Source organism: Ochotona princeps, chromosome 21 (genome assembly GCF_030435755.1).
Source record: "Ochotona princeps isolate mOchPri1 chromosome 21, mOchPri1.hap1, whole genome shotgun sequence".
NCBI lineage: Eukaryota > Metazoa > Chordata > Mammalia > Lagomorpha > Ochotonidae > Ochotona > Ochotona princeps.
The window spans coordinates 35,010,747-35,023,909 of record NC_080852.1 but is presented as its reverse complement, the minus strand read 5'-3'; the positions used below and the strand labels follow the sequence as shown (position 1 = coordinate 35,023,909).

General features: G+C 57.6%; 1 protein-coding gene across 2 annotated transcripts in view; it reads left to right on the top strand.

The window, feature by feature from the left end:
* Positions 1 to 12,930, top strand: part of ACAD9 (acyl-CoA dehydrogenase family member 9) — a 29,385-nt gene extending 16,455 nt beyond the window's left edge. For both annotated transcript variants that reach the window (XM_058678560.1, XM_058678559.1), the window contains exons 8-18: positions 1,641 to 1,714; positions 4,533 to 4,608; positions 5,734 to 5,804; positions 6,313 to 6,432; positions 7,496 to 7,624; positions 9,104 to 9,183; positions 9,909 to 10,035; positions 10,300 to 10,377; positions 10,874 to 11,002; positions 11,587 to 11,659; positions 12,490 to 12,930. In XM_058678560.1, coding sequence (XP_058534543.1) covers positions 1,641 to 1,714; positions 4,533 to 4,608; positions 5,734 to 5,804; positions 6,313 to 6,432; positions 7,496 to 7,624; positions 9,104 to 9,183; positions 9,909 to 10,035; positions 10,300 to 10,377; positions 10,874 to 11,002; positions 11,587 to 11,659; positions 12,490 to 12,590 — 1,058 coding nt within the window. In that variant the 3' untranslated portion in view covers positions 12,591 to 12,930. The remainder of the gene's footprint in view (positions 1 to 1,640; positions 1,715 to 4,532; positions 4,609 to 5,733; positions 5,805 to 6,312; positions 6,433 to 7,495; positions 7,625 to 9,103; positions 9,184 to 9,908; positions 10,036 to 10,299; positions 10,378 to 10,873; positions 11,003 to 11,586; positions 11,660 to 12,489) is intronic.
* The last annotated feature ends 233 nt before the right edge of the window (positions 12,931 to 13,163 follow it).

The following is a 13,163-nucleotide window of genomic DNA, read 5'->3' as shown; positions in this document are numbered from 1 at the left end:
ATAGGGGTGTTGGAGTTTGGCATCCTGTTGCAGGAAGGAAGCCCCAGGGTTCCACCTGGCACCTCTTTCCTCTCGTTCTCCCCTGCAGGCACAGGCACACCTGCCATGCCAGGTGGGCTGCTCGGGCTGCTCGTTCCTGGGCCCGGTGGACACTCAGGCTCCTGGAGGAGCCACACACTGCCCTGGAGCCCACAGGCCCACTTCTGTCTGTGCCTTGACTTCAGGGACTCTGTTCTCACAGCTGATCTGTACCTAACCTGAATCCTGCCAGTTAGGAGCTGTGTGACCTGGAATAGACTGCTTTGCTTCTCTGAAGCTGCCCTGTGGTGCTGGCACGAGAGGAAAGTGCCAAAGTGTGCCAGGGGCTTGATACCGGAGACGTGCGGCACTGTGAGCAGTCGCTGTGTCTGACCCAGGACAACCAGAGCTGCCATTGAGTCCTCAGAATGTACCTGGCGGGGAGAGGCGTGTGTGTGGGGCCTCCGGAGGCCTGCTGGTGGCCAGTGGTGGAAAAGACGGGGAGGGAACTGGGCTGTGGCCAGCACCACTGCCAAGGCACAATCCACTCTGGAGTCTGTAGGCCTCGTACAGTGGCCTCACAAGAGATGGTCGAGGGGTACAAGGTGAGGTCAGAGGGGAGAGGGACCCTGCCCTCACCCAGCAGCCTGTGGAGGAGCAAAAGCCTCTGGTGGAAGGGCCTTGTCGTGCAGTCCTAGTACTGTATATGGATCCCGAGTACAACCCAATGGTGACCAACAGGGTGCTCCCCACCAGGCTGTCAGGGCACAGTGGTGAATGTAGAATCAAAGATCCGCACCCCTGACCCCTGCCTGGTGTGGCCGCCCTTGACCTGACCTTTCCCAGCCCGCGCCCTCTTTCTCTGGGATAAATTGCCAGGAGTTGCTATGTTTATAAAGTATGAGGTACAGAACTCTCATTACAGGAAAATATCACCCAGAGCTGCTGTTCTTTTTGTCCTCAGCTCTCCACCTGCGACCCATTTCCTCCGACCTTGGCATTGGTCCTCATTGTTCACCCAGCAGGCCAAGCACTTCTCCCCCTGGAGGCCTTGCTTATCCCTTGCTGTGGCAGTGGCTCTGACAGGCACCTTATGACGCAGCTGATGCCAGCCTCTTCCGGCTGTGGGAGGGGTTCTTTACCCTCCTGGGGCTGGACCCTCAGTGCCAGCAGGTCTCCAGGCCAGATCATGGAACACGGTTGTAAGGGCCCTGCTGCTGGTGGGCAGCTGCATCCTGTGGGCCGCAGCAATTCATGTGGCTAAACCTGGCAACAACAGGCGGGGAAAGGGGAGGAGGGTCCTAGAGGGACCTTGCGGGGGTGTGGCTCTGTTAGAGGTGGCCAGTGGGCCCTTCTCCTTTCAGGCCTAAGAGCATGCGACCCCATTCAGCTTGCGTGATCTGTGGCTGTTTCTCATCCTTTCCACTGCTACTCAGTGTCACCTTGGAAAAGTCAGCTACAGCCTTAATGAGAGTGCCATCCTCCGCTCTCCGCCTCCCTGCCACTGTGCTCCTTGCTCCCCGACAGTTCGGTCTGCGGTGTCATCTGCCCTTGCTTAGACTATGTCTCCTCAGGCAGGTGTGAGTCCCACAAAGACTAGGTCTCAATTTTCTGTGTTTCAGCTTGCGAAGTCCATTTTGAAAACACCAAGGTGCCTGTTGAAAATGTCCTTGGGGAAGTTGGAGGTGGGTTTAAGGTAAGTTGCCGACTGTGCTCCTGTGTAAGCACAGCCAGTTTTTTGGCTGTGTGAACACAGCCCTGGGTCTTGATTCCCCGTCCTGTTTTTTTTTCTTGATGTCAAATTTATTTTCTCCTTTATTAAGAGGTGATTCATGTAACATTCAGTTTTAAAATATAGAGTTAATAATTCCAGAACCTTTCCTCCATGCCAAAACCAAATGTCATTCTTGCACCCACTTTTCCCTTGGCTGCTGCTGGGCTTTCAGATCCATCAGATCACATGCAGTGTTAGATGTGTGGTGACTACTGTCGACCAAAATAAAGTGAGGCCATTAGAAAAATTGAGGTTCAAGTTCAAGAGTCCTGGGTGAGGAGCCAAGCCCAGGAGGAAGGGCTGTCAGTGTGACCAAATGGCTGCTCCGAATGCTCGGGTCCTAAGACAGCTGTTCATCACCTTTCCCGTGTGATCCGTGCAGGGACCACGCAGACACTGAGTGTGCATCGAGTTATTTGGAAAATTTGGTTATGGCTTTAAAGAGAAGAGCACTTGGTAGGGAAACACAGCCTTCCTTCTGATGCTGTCTGTATGGGATGCCGGTGCCACAGGCCGAAGATCATCCTGCTATATGGACTGATACTGTGGCTCCACGGGTTAAGCTGTACCAGCATCCCATATGTGCAGCTGTTTGAGTCCCTGGTGCCCCACGTCCGATCCAGCTCTGTGCTTATGTGTCTAGGAAAGCAGCAGATGACCTAAGTGCTTAGGCTCCTGTACCCACTGGGGAGGCCCAGATGAAGGTCCTGGCTTCTGGCTTTGGACTAGTCCAAAAGTGGCCATTTGAGGAATGAAGCAGAGGATAGAAGATTCTCTCTCTCTCCCCCACAACTCTTTCAAATGAATAATTGAATATTTTAAAAGATTTACTTATTTTCATCTACTTGAAACATGGTAGAGAGAGACCGGAATAGAAAGGGAGAGAAAGAGCTTCTGCCTACTGGTTCACTCCCCTAATGCCTACAACAGCCAGGGTTGGACCAGAACGAATCCAGGGACCAAGAACTCAACCCCAGTCTCCCATAAGGATAACACGGACCCAACTTGGAGCCAAGCTGCCTCCTAGGATGTATTAGCAGGAAGCTGGATTGGAAGTGAAACAGCCAGAACTCAAACCAGCACTCCAGTAGGGGATGTGGCAGTCCCCCTGGTGTGCAGTTTAACACAACACTCACCCCATAACACTGTCTTTTCATGAGACGTGAGGAATGATTGTTGTTTGAATATGCAAAGAGTAGCAGATTCCTAACTTAGTACTAATAAGATTGCTTGCCAAGTGACAAATACTAAAAAGTATTCTCAAGCGATCCTGAAGACCATGAAAAGCTGAAAGGCCAAGTGAAGTTAAGGGAGCTGTTGGGAGCCTGCAGGCAGGGCTGCTTGCCCAGGGGTCACCAGAAGGTCTTTACCAGGAGTCGGCAGCAGGAGCTGGCAGTTGGGGCTGAATCTTACTTTTTCGGAAGATTATAGAAGCTGTTGAGTGATGGGGAGTGGGACACATGCAGGTGTTGAGGAGGCTGGTGGAGGGGCCTCTGGAGAAGTGACTGGGGGGATGAGTCTAGCACAGTGGTCCCTCTGCCTGCAGGGGTCAGCTAGGCTAGCCGTCCTCTGGGGAATGAGGCCTGATTCCATACCCCTTTTCCTTCTTTCTCTATTTAAAAAAATCCGAGGCAGCGGTGGCTGGAGGGAATGAGTCCTTCATGAGCAGGCCGAATGGTGGTGTGGGAGGGCAAGCTGTGGGAGCCAGTCTGTGAGGATGGAGCCCCTTCAGCCCTGGGTTTCCCAGCTATGCCAGGGAGAGCGGTGGGAGTAGGCCCACTCAGGACCTGCCTGATGGTCCGAGAAGCCACATGGGTTCTATGCAGGTGATAGAATTAGTGTGGTTTCAATTTTGTTGTATTTATTTGTGGGTTTTTTTTTTTGAAAGATTTATTTATTTTATTGGAAAGGCAAATGTACAGAGAGGAGGAGAGACAGAGAGGAAGATCTTCCACCTGTGGATTCACTCCCCAAGTGGCCGCAATGGCCAATGCTGCGCCAATCCAAAGCCAGGAGCCGGGAACTTCTTTCTAGGTCTCCCACACGGGTGCAGGGCCCCAAGGCTTTGGGCCATCCTCGACTGCTCTCCCAGGCCACAAGCAGGGAGCTGAATGGGAAGTGGAGCTGCCAGTATTAGAACTGGCGCCCCTATGGGATCCCGGCGTGTTCAAGGCGAGGACTTTAACCATTACGCTATCGCGCTGGGCCCTATTTGTGTATTTTAATTTGAAAGGGCGCGTCCTCAGGGTCAGGATTGCCTGTCCTTCTGCTGCTCACCCACCACCTGTCTCTGCGGCAGAGATGCTGCGGGAACCATCAGGTCCTGCTGGGGGCAGTTGACCGAGCTCCTTGGGCTCATGTCGGGGAGGAACTAGCATGGGGCAGAAACAGACTTGTGTGTCGGGCAGAGGCTGGCTGCAGGGCCTGGGCTGGTCACCACCCCACTCTGAATCTCAGGGTCTGCTTCGACAGCCTTGCTGGGAGAGTGCACACAGCTTGGGATGCGTCTCGGGCTCTGGTCCTCTCTGAGGATGAGTCTGCGGGTGTTTGTGGAACATCACTGTTGGTCTTGTTGAGGCACCGGAGGTGACTGGGTCCTGAGGCAGGCTTTTACTGAGGTGGCTTTTACTGGATGCTGACTCAGCATTCTCTAGCCCCTCCCTTGGGAAGTGGACATGTGCTATTGGGGTCTGTGACCTCTGCCCCGTTCAGTGCCCCTGGACTTTCCGGCTCTCTGCAGGTGGCCATGAACATCCTCAACAGCGGGCGATTCAGCATGGGCAGCGCTGTGGCTGGGATGCTCAAGAAATTGCTTGGTAGGTAAGTGGGGACCAGGAGTCCTGTGTGGGGCCCTCCAGGCTCCTTCTGCCCCACTGCAGCCTGGGAGACTCTGCCATTCCCCTTCCCCTGTGCCCCTGGGGTGTCTGCTGATGTCTCCTGGGACACCTTGCATGGTACCCGCCCGGTGCAGCATCTGGGCTGTGCTTCAGAGTGAAGAAGCTACTCTTCAGGCCTTGTATTCAGCTTCCTGTCTCAGCTGCACACAAAGGACAAGGTAGAGGACAGACGTCCTATCAGGGGCCAGGAGGGACTGTGGCTGTCACCAGGTCCCGGCCCAGGGAGACTGCCATGGGAAAGACCCACATCCCTCTGCTCCCCTTGTGTTTTGCTATCAGGACAGAGGAAATCTACATCTTCCTTTGCAGTGAGCTCAAAGCCATTCTCTTTGTAGGGGTGACAGCACACAGGGGTTGCTTGGGGACTGTGTGTTCCTCTGGGTTTGGGACAAGATGGCCCAGGAAGCCAAGCTGAGGATCTCACCTCCTTTTAACACGTGAAGGCCACTCTACTTGTGAGGTGGCTAGAAGACCCGTTAGTGTCTTGAGTTTTCTAGGGCGTTTGTGATCAGTGTGTTCTCCAAAGGAGGCAGAACCTGCAGTCAGCACGCCAGCTCAGAAAGTGTGCGTGTGGAGGCACATTCTGGGAGCTGAGTGATTGGGCTGCATTTGGCAGGTGGGCTTGGTTCTCTGAGCCTGCAGAGCCCAGCCCTGTTCACAGCCGGACACCTTCAGGCCAGGCCTGTGCCACTCCCACCCCTGTTGAGCACAGTTTGCCCTAACTTCTTATCAGGCATCCCTTACCTTCCATCTGATTTCATCTTTGCAGCAAGTCTGTGAGCCAGATAGTGCTGTTCAAGGAGGGTGGAGCGATTGGCATGTCCCCAGTTGGTGAGGACGGTGTAGGATTCTAACCCAGGTCTGACATGGAACTCTGCGCCCCTCCTGCCCACTCCCTGCGGGAGCCATGCCCAATGCCGAGAGGGCTCTGGTTGGGGGCATGGCTGTCAGTTGCTGTCTGAGCGTTGGAAGCAGTAGCCTCGGAAGCCTTGCTGCACAGCCGGACATGCTCTAGCTCTTTCCCACCGCTCTGTTCTTCTGCAGAAATGACCATGGAATATGCCTGCACGAGGAAGCAGTTCAACAAGAATCTGAGTGAATTTGGATTGATTCAGGTACTGATGGTCATGAGTGGAGGAGCCAAGTGCTCTCGCTTGTCCCTGCACCCGTGATCCTGTGTGGGATGTGGGAAGGTGACCAGGAATTGGGCATGGTGAGGTTCCTTGTAGGAAAGCCGGAGCAGAAGCTTTTCTCTCTCTTTAAAATGTATTTTGTTTGAGAGTTAGCGGTGGAGAGAGAAGCAGGGACTGAAAGATCGATTCATTCCCTGAATGGGCACAGTGGTCAGTGCTAGGCAGGACCAAGGCTTCAGCCGTGTCTCCTGCCCAGGTTATGGGAGCTCAAGGACTTAGGGCTACTTTATTCTGCCTCCTGGTATACTGTAGGAAGCTAGATATGAAATAGAGCAGTCAGGGATACTGGCATTAAGCCACTGTGCCACAATGCCAGCCCTGTGGGCATGGCTCTCCCAAGCAGTGAGGTTCTGACTCACTGCCACCGTGCTGGTGGAAGGTCGGGGCCCCGCTAAGCAGGGGGCTTCCTGTCCATGTTTTGAACCTGCAGGAAAAGTTTGTTCTGATGGCTCAGAAGGCGTACGTGATGGAGAGTATGGCCTACCTCACCGCAGGGATGCTGGACCAGCCAGGCTTCCCCGACTGCTCCATCGAGGCCGCCATGGTGAAGGTAACCATGGTGCCTGAACCAGGGGTGGGTGCTAGAGGGAAGCTCAGGGAAGCCCCCTCACTGGGGCCTCCCACCCCCGGTGCCACTCTCTGCCTGCCTCTTGTTGGTCCCATGTTGATGATGCGCCTTTGAGAAATGTTCTGGGGGTAGGCAGGTCCTGGGGTCAGGTGGCAGAGGGGGCGTTAGAGCTGTTCCTGAGCCCACACACGGGCACACAGGGCATGGGGTGCGCTGGGAAGGTTGACCTTTTTCCTAGTGTGTGCCCCCTAATTTTTGGCATCACTCTTCCTGTTTTAAAGCAGTTGACTGAGGGGACACCAGAGTTTCCTGTCAGCCTTGCTTCAGCAGGTGTCACTTTTAGGTGGCATGAGGAAGGTGGCAGTGCCTCTCTGGCTCCCCAAGGTCGTTCTCACACTGGTCTCTGGCGTGGGCTGGAGAGGCAGGGCGAGGGGTGGAGCACCTAGAGGAGGGCTCGCCCGCTGAGGCAGGGCCGTGTCCTCCCACACCCAGTGACTCCCTGGGACGCAGCCTGTCCCGGGCATGTCAGGGCCATGTCCCCTTCATCGCAGCCACTGACCTCGCCTGTGCCCGGGAGCTGCCCCTCTTCTGGGTGTGTCTGCCCCCACATCACTCGTGGTGTGAACAGATGCGCATGGGCATGCCTGCCAGGGCACAGAGGTGGGTTCAAGTGCAGAGAAGGCATCCCAGGTGGCTGGGACAGGAGTGGGTGGGCTTCCTGCAGAAGGTGGACTCAGGTGGGTTTTTAGCAAGCAGGAGTTGTCACAGACTGAGGATGGCCCAGAGGTGTGGGAAGGAATGCTATGATGGGCACCATGGGCTGGTGGATGGGCGGAGGAAGGTTAAGGATTCCAGGGTCCTCCAGTCAGTTCCCCACAAAGCCCAGGGTCCCGGCCCAGAGCCCCCCACTCTGTCTTGGCCACCTGCTCATGGTGACTTGGCTTCTCTGGGAAGTAGCTGTGCACTGCTCCCCAGGCGAAGCTCTCCCCAGGGCCCTGGGAAGAGGTTGCTGCCCCAGGCTGAACTCTCTCTGGGGCCCTGGCAGGTGTTCAGCTCCGAGGCCGCCTGGCAGTGCATCAGTGAGGCCCTGCAGGTCCTGGGTGGCTCGGGCTACATGAAGGACTACCCATATGAGCGCATGCTGCGGGACTCTCGCATCCTCCTCATCTTTGAGGTAAGTGACCTGCACCGCTGGCTGTGCCCACTCTGCTGCTAATGCCCAGCAGCACCCCCACGGGGTGTGGAGATGCTGCCCCACAACCCAGGGCAGGTTGTATGTCCTCACCCTGGTCCCTCTAACAGCCCTCTGTGGCCCGTCTGCACAAGGAGACAAGGCTGAGCAGCTGGCTCAGCTCGCTCCTGAGCACCTGCAGCCCTCGGTACCTGGGTACCCCCACTGTGGCTCTCCTTTGCCAGGCAGCATCCAGTGGGATGCAGTGGACCAGAATCTGTGGGCTCCCTACGTTCCAGTGCCAGCTTTAGCTCAGCCTCGAATCTACATTCTCGGAGTCTCAGTTTCCTTCCCAGTGAACTGAGGCTTCATGGCAGAAACCTTTGCTCCCCACGGCCTGACTCCTCCAGTCTGTAACTGCTGCCTTCTGAGAGCACACCTGCGGTCAGGTGGCTCAGCACATGCCTGCAAGGGCCACACTGAAGACCTGTCACCAGGCCCTAATGGGTTGTGTTTGTTCTGGGAACTCGCCCAGGACTGATAGAGCAGGACGTGGGGATGTCATCCAAGGCCTCGGGCCCTCCTGCTGGGAGGGAGGACAGACTTGAGAGACTGTAGCCAGATGGACAGTCCTGGACCATGGCTGTGGAGTGGACAGGGCAGACTCTCATGCCAGGAAAGTTGTAGCCTTAGCCGGAGACCTGGCAATGAGGGGTGTTCGCTTTCCACCCCAGGGAGGGCCTCCCAGGCTGCTCAGTTCCCAGGCAGGCCCCATGCATCCCAGCTGTCCTTGCTGTCTCAGTGGACAGACCTGGTGAGCGCAAGCCTGGGAGCAATGGCCGCTCCTCCCATGGACTGGGGGCTGCAGCCCTGCAGGCCAGGAGGGTCAGGGTGACAGGCAGGGAGCCCAGAGGCCATGGGCAGAAGGGCGCAGAGCCTCACAGTGTCTGGGATAGGCTCGGTGCCCCGTGCTTCTGCCTGGAGCTCCCAGCTCCCATCGCCTCTCCTGTAGGAGCCTAGCGGTCCATGGTGCCAGCTTAGCTGCAGGGCGTCGTCTTTGGTCCCCAGTGCTCGCAGTGTGGCCTGGGCGAGGCCTGGGCCCTTTCTGGCCTGCAGTGTGATGGTACACGGTGGGTGACGGCATGGGGGCACGGGCAGGGCAGCGGCTGCCCTGGGGAGACAGGTGTCACCCCGGAGCCAGGGAGTCTCCCCATCAGTGCCTTGCCTCTAGTGTCATGTTCCTCCCCAGGCAGGGAATGCTGATTTCAGGCTTGGGATCTTGGAGAGTAGTGACACATGCAAGGCTGGTCATGAATGGTGGTGGGTCCCATGGGAGGCCGTGGCTGTGTGCTCAGCTGCCCGCCCCGGCCCCTGTGTTCCTGAGCCCTGGTCACCACCCTGTTCCAGTTCATTAGGTCCTGTTGCAATGTCATGCCCTGTGCCCCAGGGGGCGGCTTCTGACCCTCACATTGCTGGCCACAGGGAACCAATGAGATCCTGCGGCTGTACATCGCCCTCACTGGACTGCAGCACGCCGGGCGCATCCTAACCACGAGGGTCAAGTAGGTGCCATTCCCTGTGGATCTCGGGTACACCTGCCCAGCAGAAGCTCGCCTGGGGCAGAAATAGGAAGGAACTGGCCTGGTCTGGGCTGGGTGTGGGGCGGGCACAAGGCTGCTGCACTCACTTGCAAGCTGGCGGAGGGGGTAGCAGCTTGGCTCTGAGTAAGTGGCTGATTTCTTAGACGCTATGGGGAGATGTCCCTCAAGCGAGTACCAGTCTTCAGGCCACCACGAGACTGGTCCTGTCTTCTCTGCCACATGCGCCCAGGGTAGAGCCATCAGAGATTGATGCTGGTACCCAAGGACAAAGACTCCTTAAGAAGGAGTCAGCCACTATGGTGTTATAATAGCTTGGGAACAAATAACAGAACAGGATCAAAGGGAGGGAGAAGGGGAAGGAGGGATGGACCCGTATGCATGTAAGTCTGTATCACGAAAAAAATTAATTTAAAAAATAAACAGCTAAATACGTTAAATGTCAAAATGTTATTAAAAGATTTGTCTTGAAGAAGGAGTCAGCCAGGCCGGCCATGGCTACACACACAGGACGGAGCACATGTGGGCTCCCAGAGGGGGCTGGCCTTTCTCTGCCAGCACTATAGCTAAGAGCTCCGCTGGTCATCTTGGCAGACTTGGAGGACTGAAGGGATCATGTCAGTGGGTGTTAGTGGGCAGAGGGAGCTGGTGGCAGGGCCTCAAGTGATAAAAATGTGGACCTTCTGCAGGGAGCTGAAACAGGGCAATGTGACCACAGTTATGGAGACCATTGGCCGGAAGCTTTGGGATTCCCTGGGGCGCACCGTGGACCTGGGGCTGACCGGCAATCTGGGAGTCGTACACCCAAGCCTCGCGGTGAGTGGATGCAGCGGGTGCCTTCGTGGCAGTATCCCTGTCCCAATATATTCTGGACTCAGGGCTCATCCGTGGCATCCCAGATGTCCCCACCCCGTCTGGACCCATCTAGGCCCTCGCTTTGGGAGAATGCTACAGGATGATAGTGGATGCTTGACCCTCAGAGCCCTAGGCCTTGGGGCCTCAGTCAGGCTGTGTGCTGGTGAGGACAGACTGGGCACTGTGGGCAGGAGGGTGCAGTGAGCCCTGTGCCCTGGCCTGTAGGACGGTGCCAGGAAGCTCGAGGAGAACGTGTATTACTTCGGCCGCACTGTCGAGACCCTGCTGCTCCGCTTCGGCAAGGTAGGCAGGACCCTGGGGCCAGGAGAGACCACTTTGTGCCAAGTACCCTGGGGACAGGCTGGGACAGAAACCTCTGCCCCTGGGTGTTGGGGGAGGTTGGGTGTTGGTGCATCTGTGTTTGCCTGGTGGCCGCTCATCTGCCAGGTGAACTCTCCAGGATTTTTGTCCCAGGCACCTTCCAGGTGAAGGGAGGCTCTTCTGTCTGAGTTCAGGGCTCTGGTGGGTAGGGCTTTTGCTGCTCAAGAGGACATGGAGTCCACTCGGCCCCTGCTTGTGGCCCAGCCATTCCCTGACCTTGGTCTTGACCCCTGTCCAGTCTACACAGAAAAAAAAGCAAGGAGAACAGAGGCTGCAGGGGCACAGCCTCCCCCCGCAGCCCTAGTGGAGATGAGTTGTGGGCCCCACCTTTCCCAGCACAAGGGGAGACGCCAAGCCTGGGCTGGCAGGGGAGGCAGCAGGCGGAGGCGGCGAGTCTCCACTCAGCCTGTGTCTGCAGAGCATCGTGGAGGAGCAGCTGGTGCTAAAGCGTGTGGCCAACATCCTCATCAACCTGTATGGCATGACGGCCGTGCTGTCCCGGGCCAGCCGCTCCATCCGCATCGGACTCCGCAACCACGACCATGAGGTGAGGCCCTGCAGCCTCATGAAACTGAGGGTGGGCAGGAGGGAGGCGATGGGTGCTGTGGCTGTCAGGGAGTCCCAGGAGGCCAGGACTGCATGGGTCAGTGCTGCCACCTAGTGCTGGTCGTTGAGAAGGGGAGTCAGAGTGCCTGCAGATGCCACCTAGGGGTGCTGTGCTGGGGCCGGATGGGATTCCTGCCACTCCCTTTCATCTCACGTTTGAGAGCAGAGAGGAGACAAGCGCCAGGAGCCCTGGGACAAGAGCCTAACATGCATATGCCTGTCCGTGCTGGAAGGAGGCTGAAGGGGTCACAGAACTCCCCCTGTGCACGGGCTGCCACGGGTGCTGTCCCAGTTACCTGCAGCTGTCAGCATCGTGCTGTCGGCAACTCAGAGGAAGCCGAGGCTCAGAGATGCTGAGGAAGCTGCCCTTGGGGACACTGTTTGCACTGGGGCTGGGTTACAACCCCAGACTGGGGCTGCTGGGCCAGGCCTTTCAGCCCCGGCCAGGCTGCCCTGCGTGGCTGACAGGCTGTAGTGGAGGGGTCGGGTTCTCAGCGTCACCTGTGCCCACCTTGGTCCCGGCAGGTCCTGTTGGCCAACATGTTCTGCGTGGAAGCTCATCTCCAGAACCTCGCCAGCCTGTCTCAGCTGGACAAGCGTGAGTGGGCACCGCAGGGGACAGGGCCCCACTCCGGGAGGGCGGGGTGGGAGCCGTCCCTGGGACCCAGGTCAGCCTGGGCTGGTGGCAGCGGTGCCTGCCTGGCAGGGCACACACTGGTGGGCCTGACCCCTCCCCGGGACAGCTGTGGGTGGAGCAGAGGTGCCCACACATGGCTGCTTGTGTGTGCTGGCCCTGCTGGGCAGGCCCGGCCGTGTCCTTGTGTCTGCCAGGGGTGACACTGCACAGGCTCTGGAGAGAGCACTCGCTCTGCTGCTCAGCCGCCTCACGGCAGCCAGAGAACGCCCGGCTCTGCCCGCTCAGGCTTGGGCCCCTAGAACTCGGGCCTTCCTGCCTTTCTTGTGTTTGTCTGCTTGCACTGCTGCTTCCTTAGCTCCCGACCACCTCGCGGCCCTGCATCTGCCAGTCTCCTCCTGGCCCTCACAGTCCTGCGGGCCTGGAGACTGCACTGGCCCTGTTGCCAGGGGACGCTGGAGAGGCTGCTGACCTTGTGTCCATTGCTGGGGAGCCTGGCCGTTGGCTGTGGGGGTTGGCTGGGCACCCCTTCCTGCTCCCAGCCTACAGGGCTAGGACGTGCTGTGGAAGAAGGTGTAATGGTTTCCCCAGTGCTTGTGCCTAGTGCCCGTTTGACTCCCAGACTTTGCAGTTCTCAGAAAACAGGCTGAGGCCTCTGTATTCTCCCCGTGGGGCAGAAGCAATCCCTGGGGTGTGGAGCACCGTGGTTGCCTCAAGCGGAGGCCTCCGGTACACACACCAGGACTGTCCTGGCATTGGATACGGAAGTGACGGCCCCTCTCTCATCCTCTTAGATGCACCAGAAAACCTGGATGAGCAGGTTAAGAAAGTGGCCCAGCAGATCCTTGAGAAGAGGGCGTACATCTGCACCCATCCTCTGGACAGGGCGTCCTGAGGCAGGCCATGGCTGTGGCTGGACAACCCTCACTGTTTCGGCAGGAGGTGGAGAACCTTGGGGCAGCCCAGGCTGGAGCAGGTGTGCCAGGCTGCACCAGAGGGAGTCCCACCATCCTGGCCTGCAGGCCCTGTTGTCTAATGGGATCCCACTTGTAGATGGCACGGTGGGGAGCTGGGGCCAGGGCTGCTGCCTGATTTAGCCATCAAGAGCCCTTCCTGTGCGATCATGCATTCTCTAAGAAATGGCTTGACAGCTGTGTGGGTGTCCTTCATCCAAATCAGGGGCCAAGTGGGGTGTGGTGTGTACCAGGAGCCGCTGAACAAGGAATGTAAAATGTCACAGTTTGTGTGGTGTCTTCTGGCTTTCATGGCACTTGTCACATGGTTCCTCGAGTGTGTGTAGGTGGGACCCTGAGAACCATACATGGGTGATGGTGTCGGTCCTCTTTGTCCTCAGCTAGACCCTGGAGGGTGGCCGTTATCCCAGCTGGGGCGGCAGAGGCAGGTCCAGGGCTCCCCAGTGAGCCCTTACCTTGGCCCCTTGGCTGGTGACAAGCTGCTCCCATGTGCA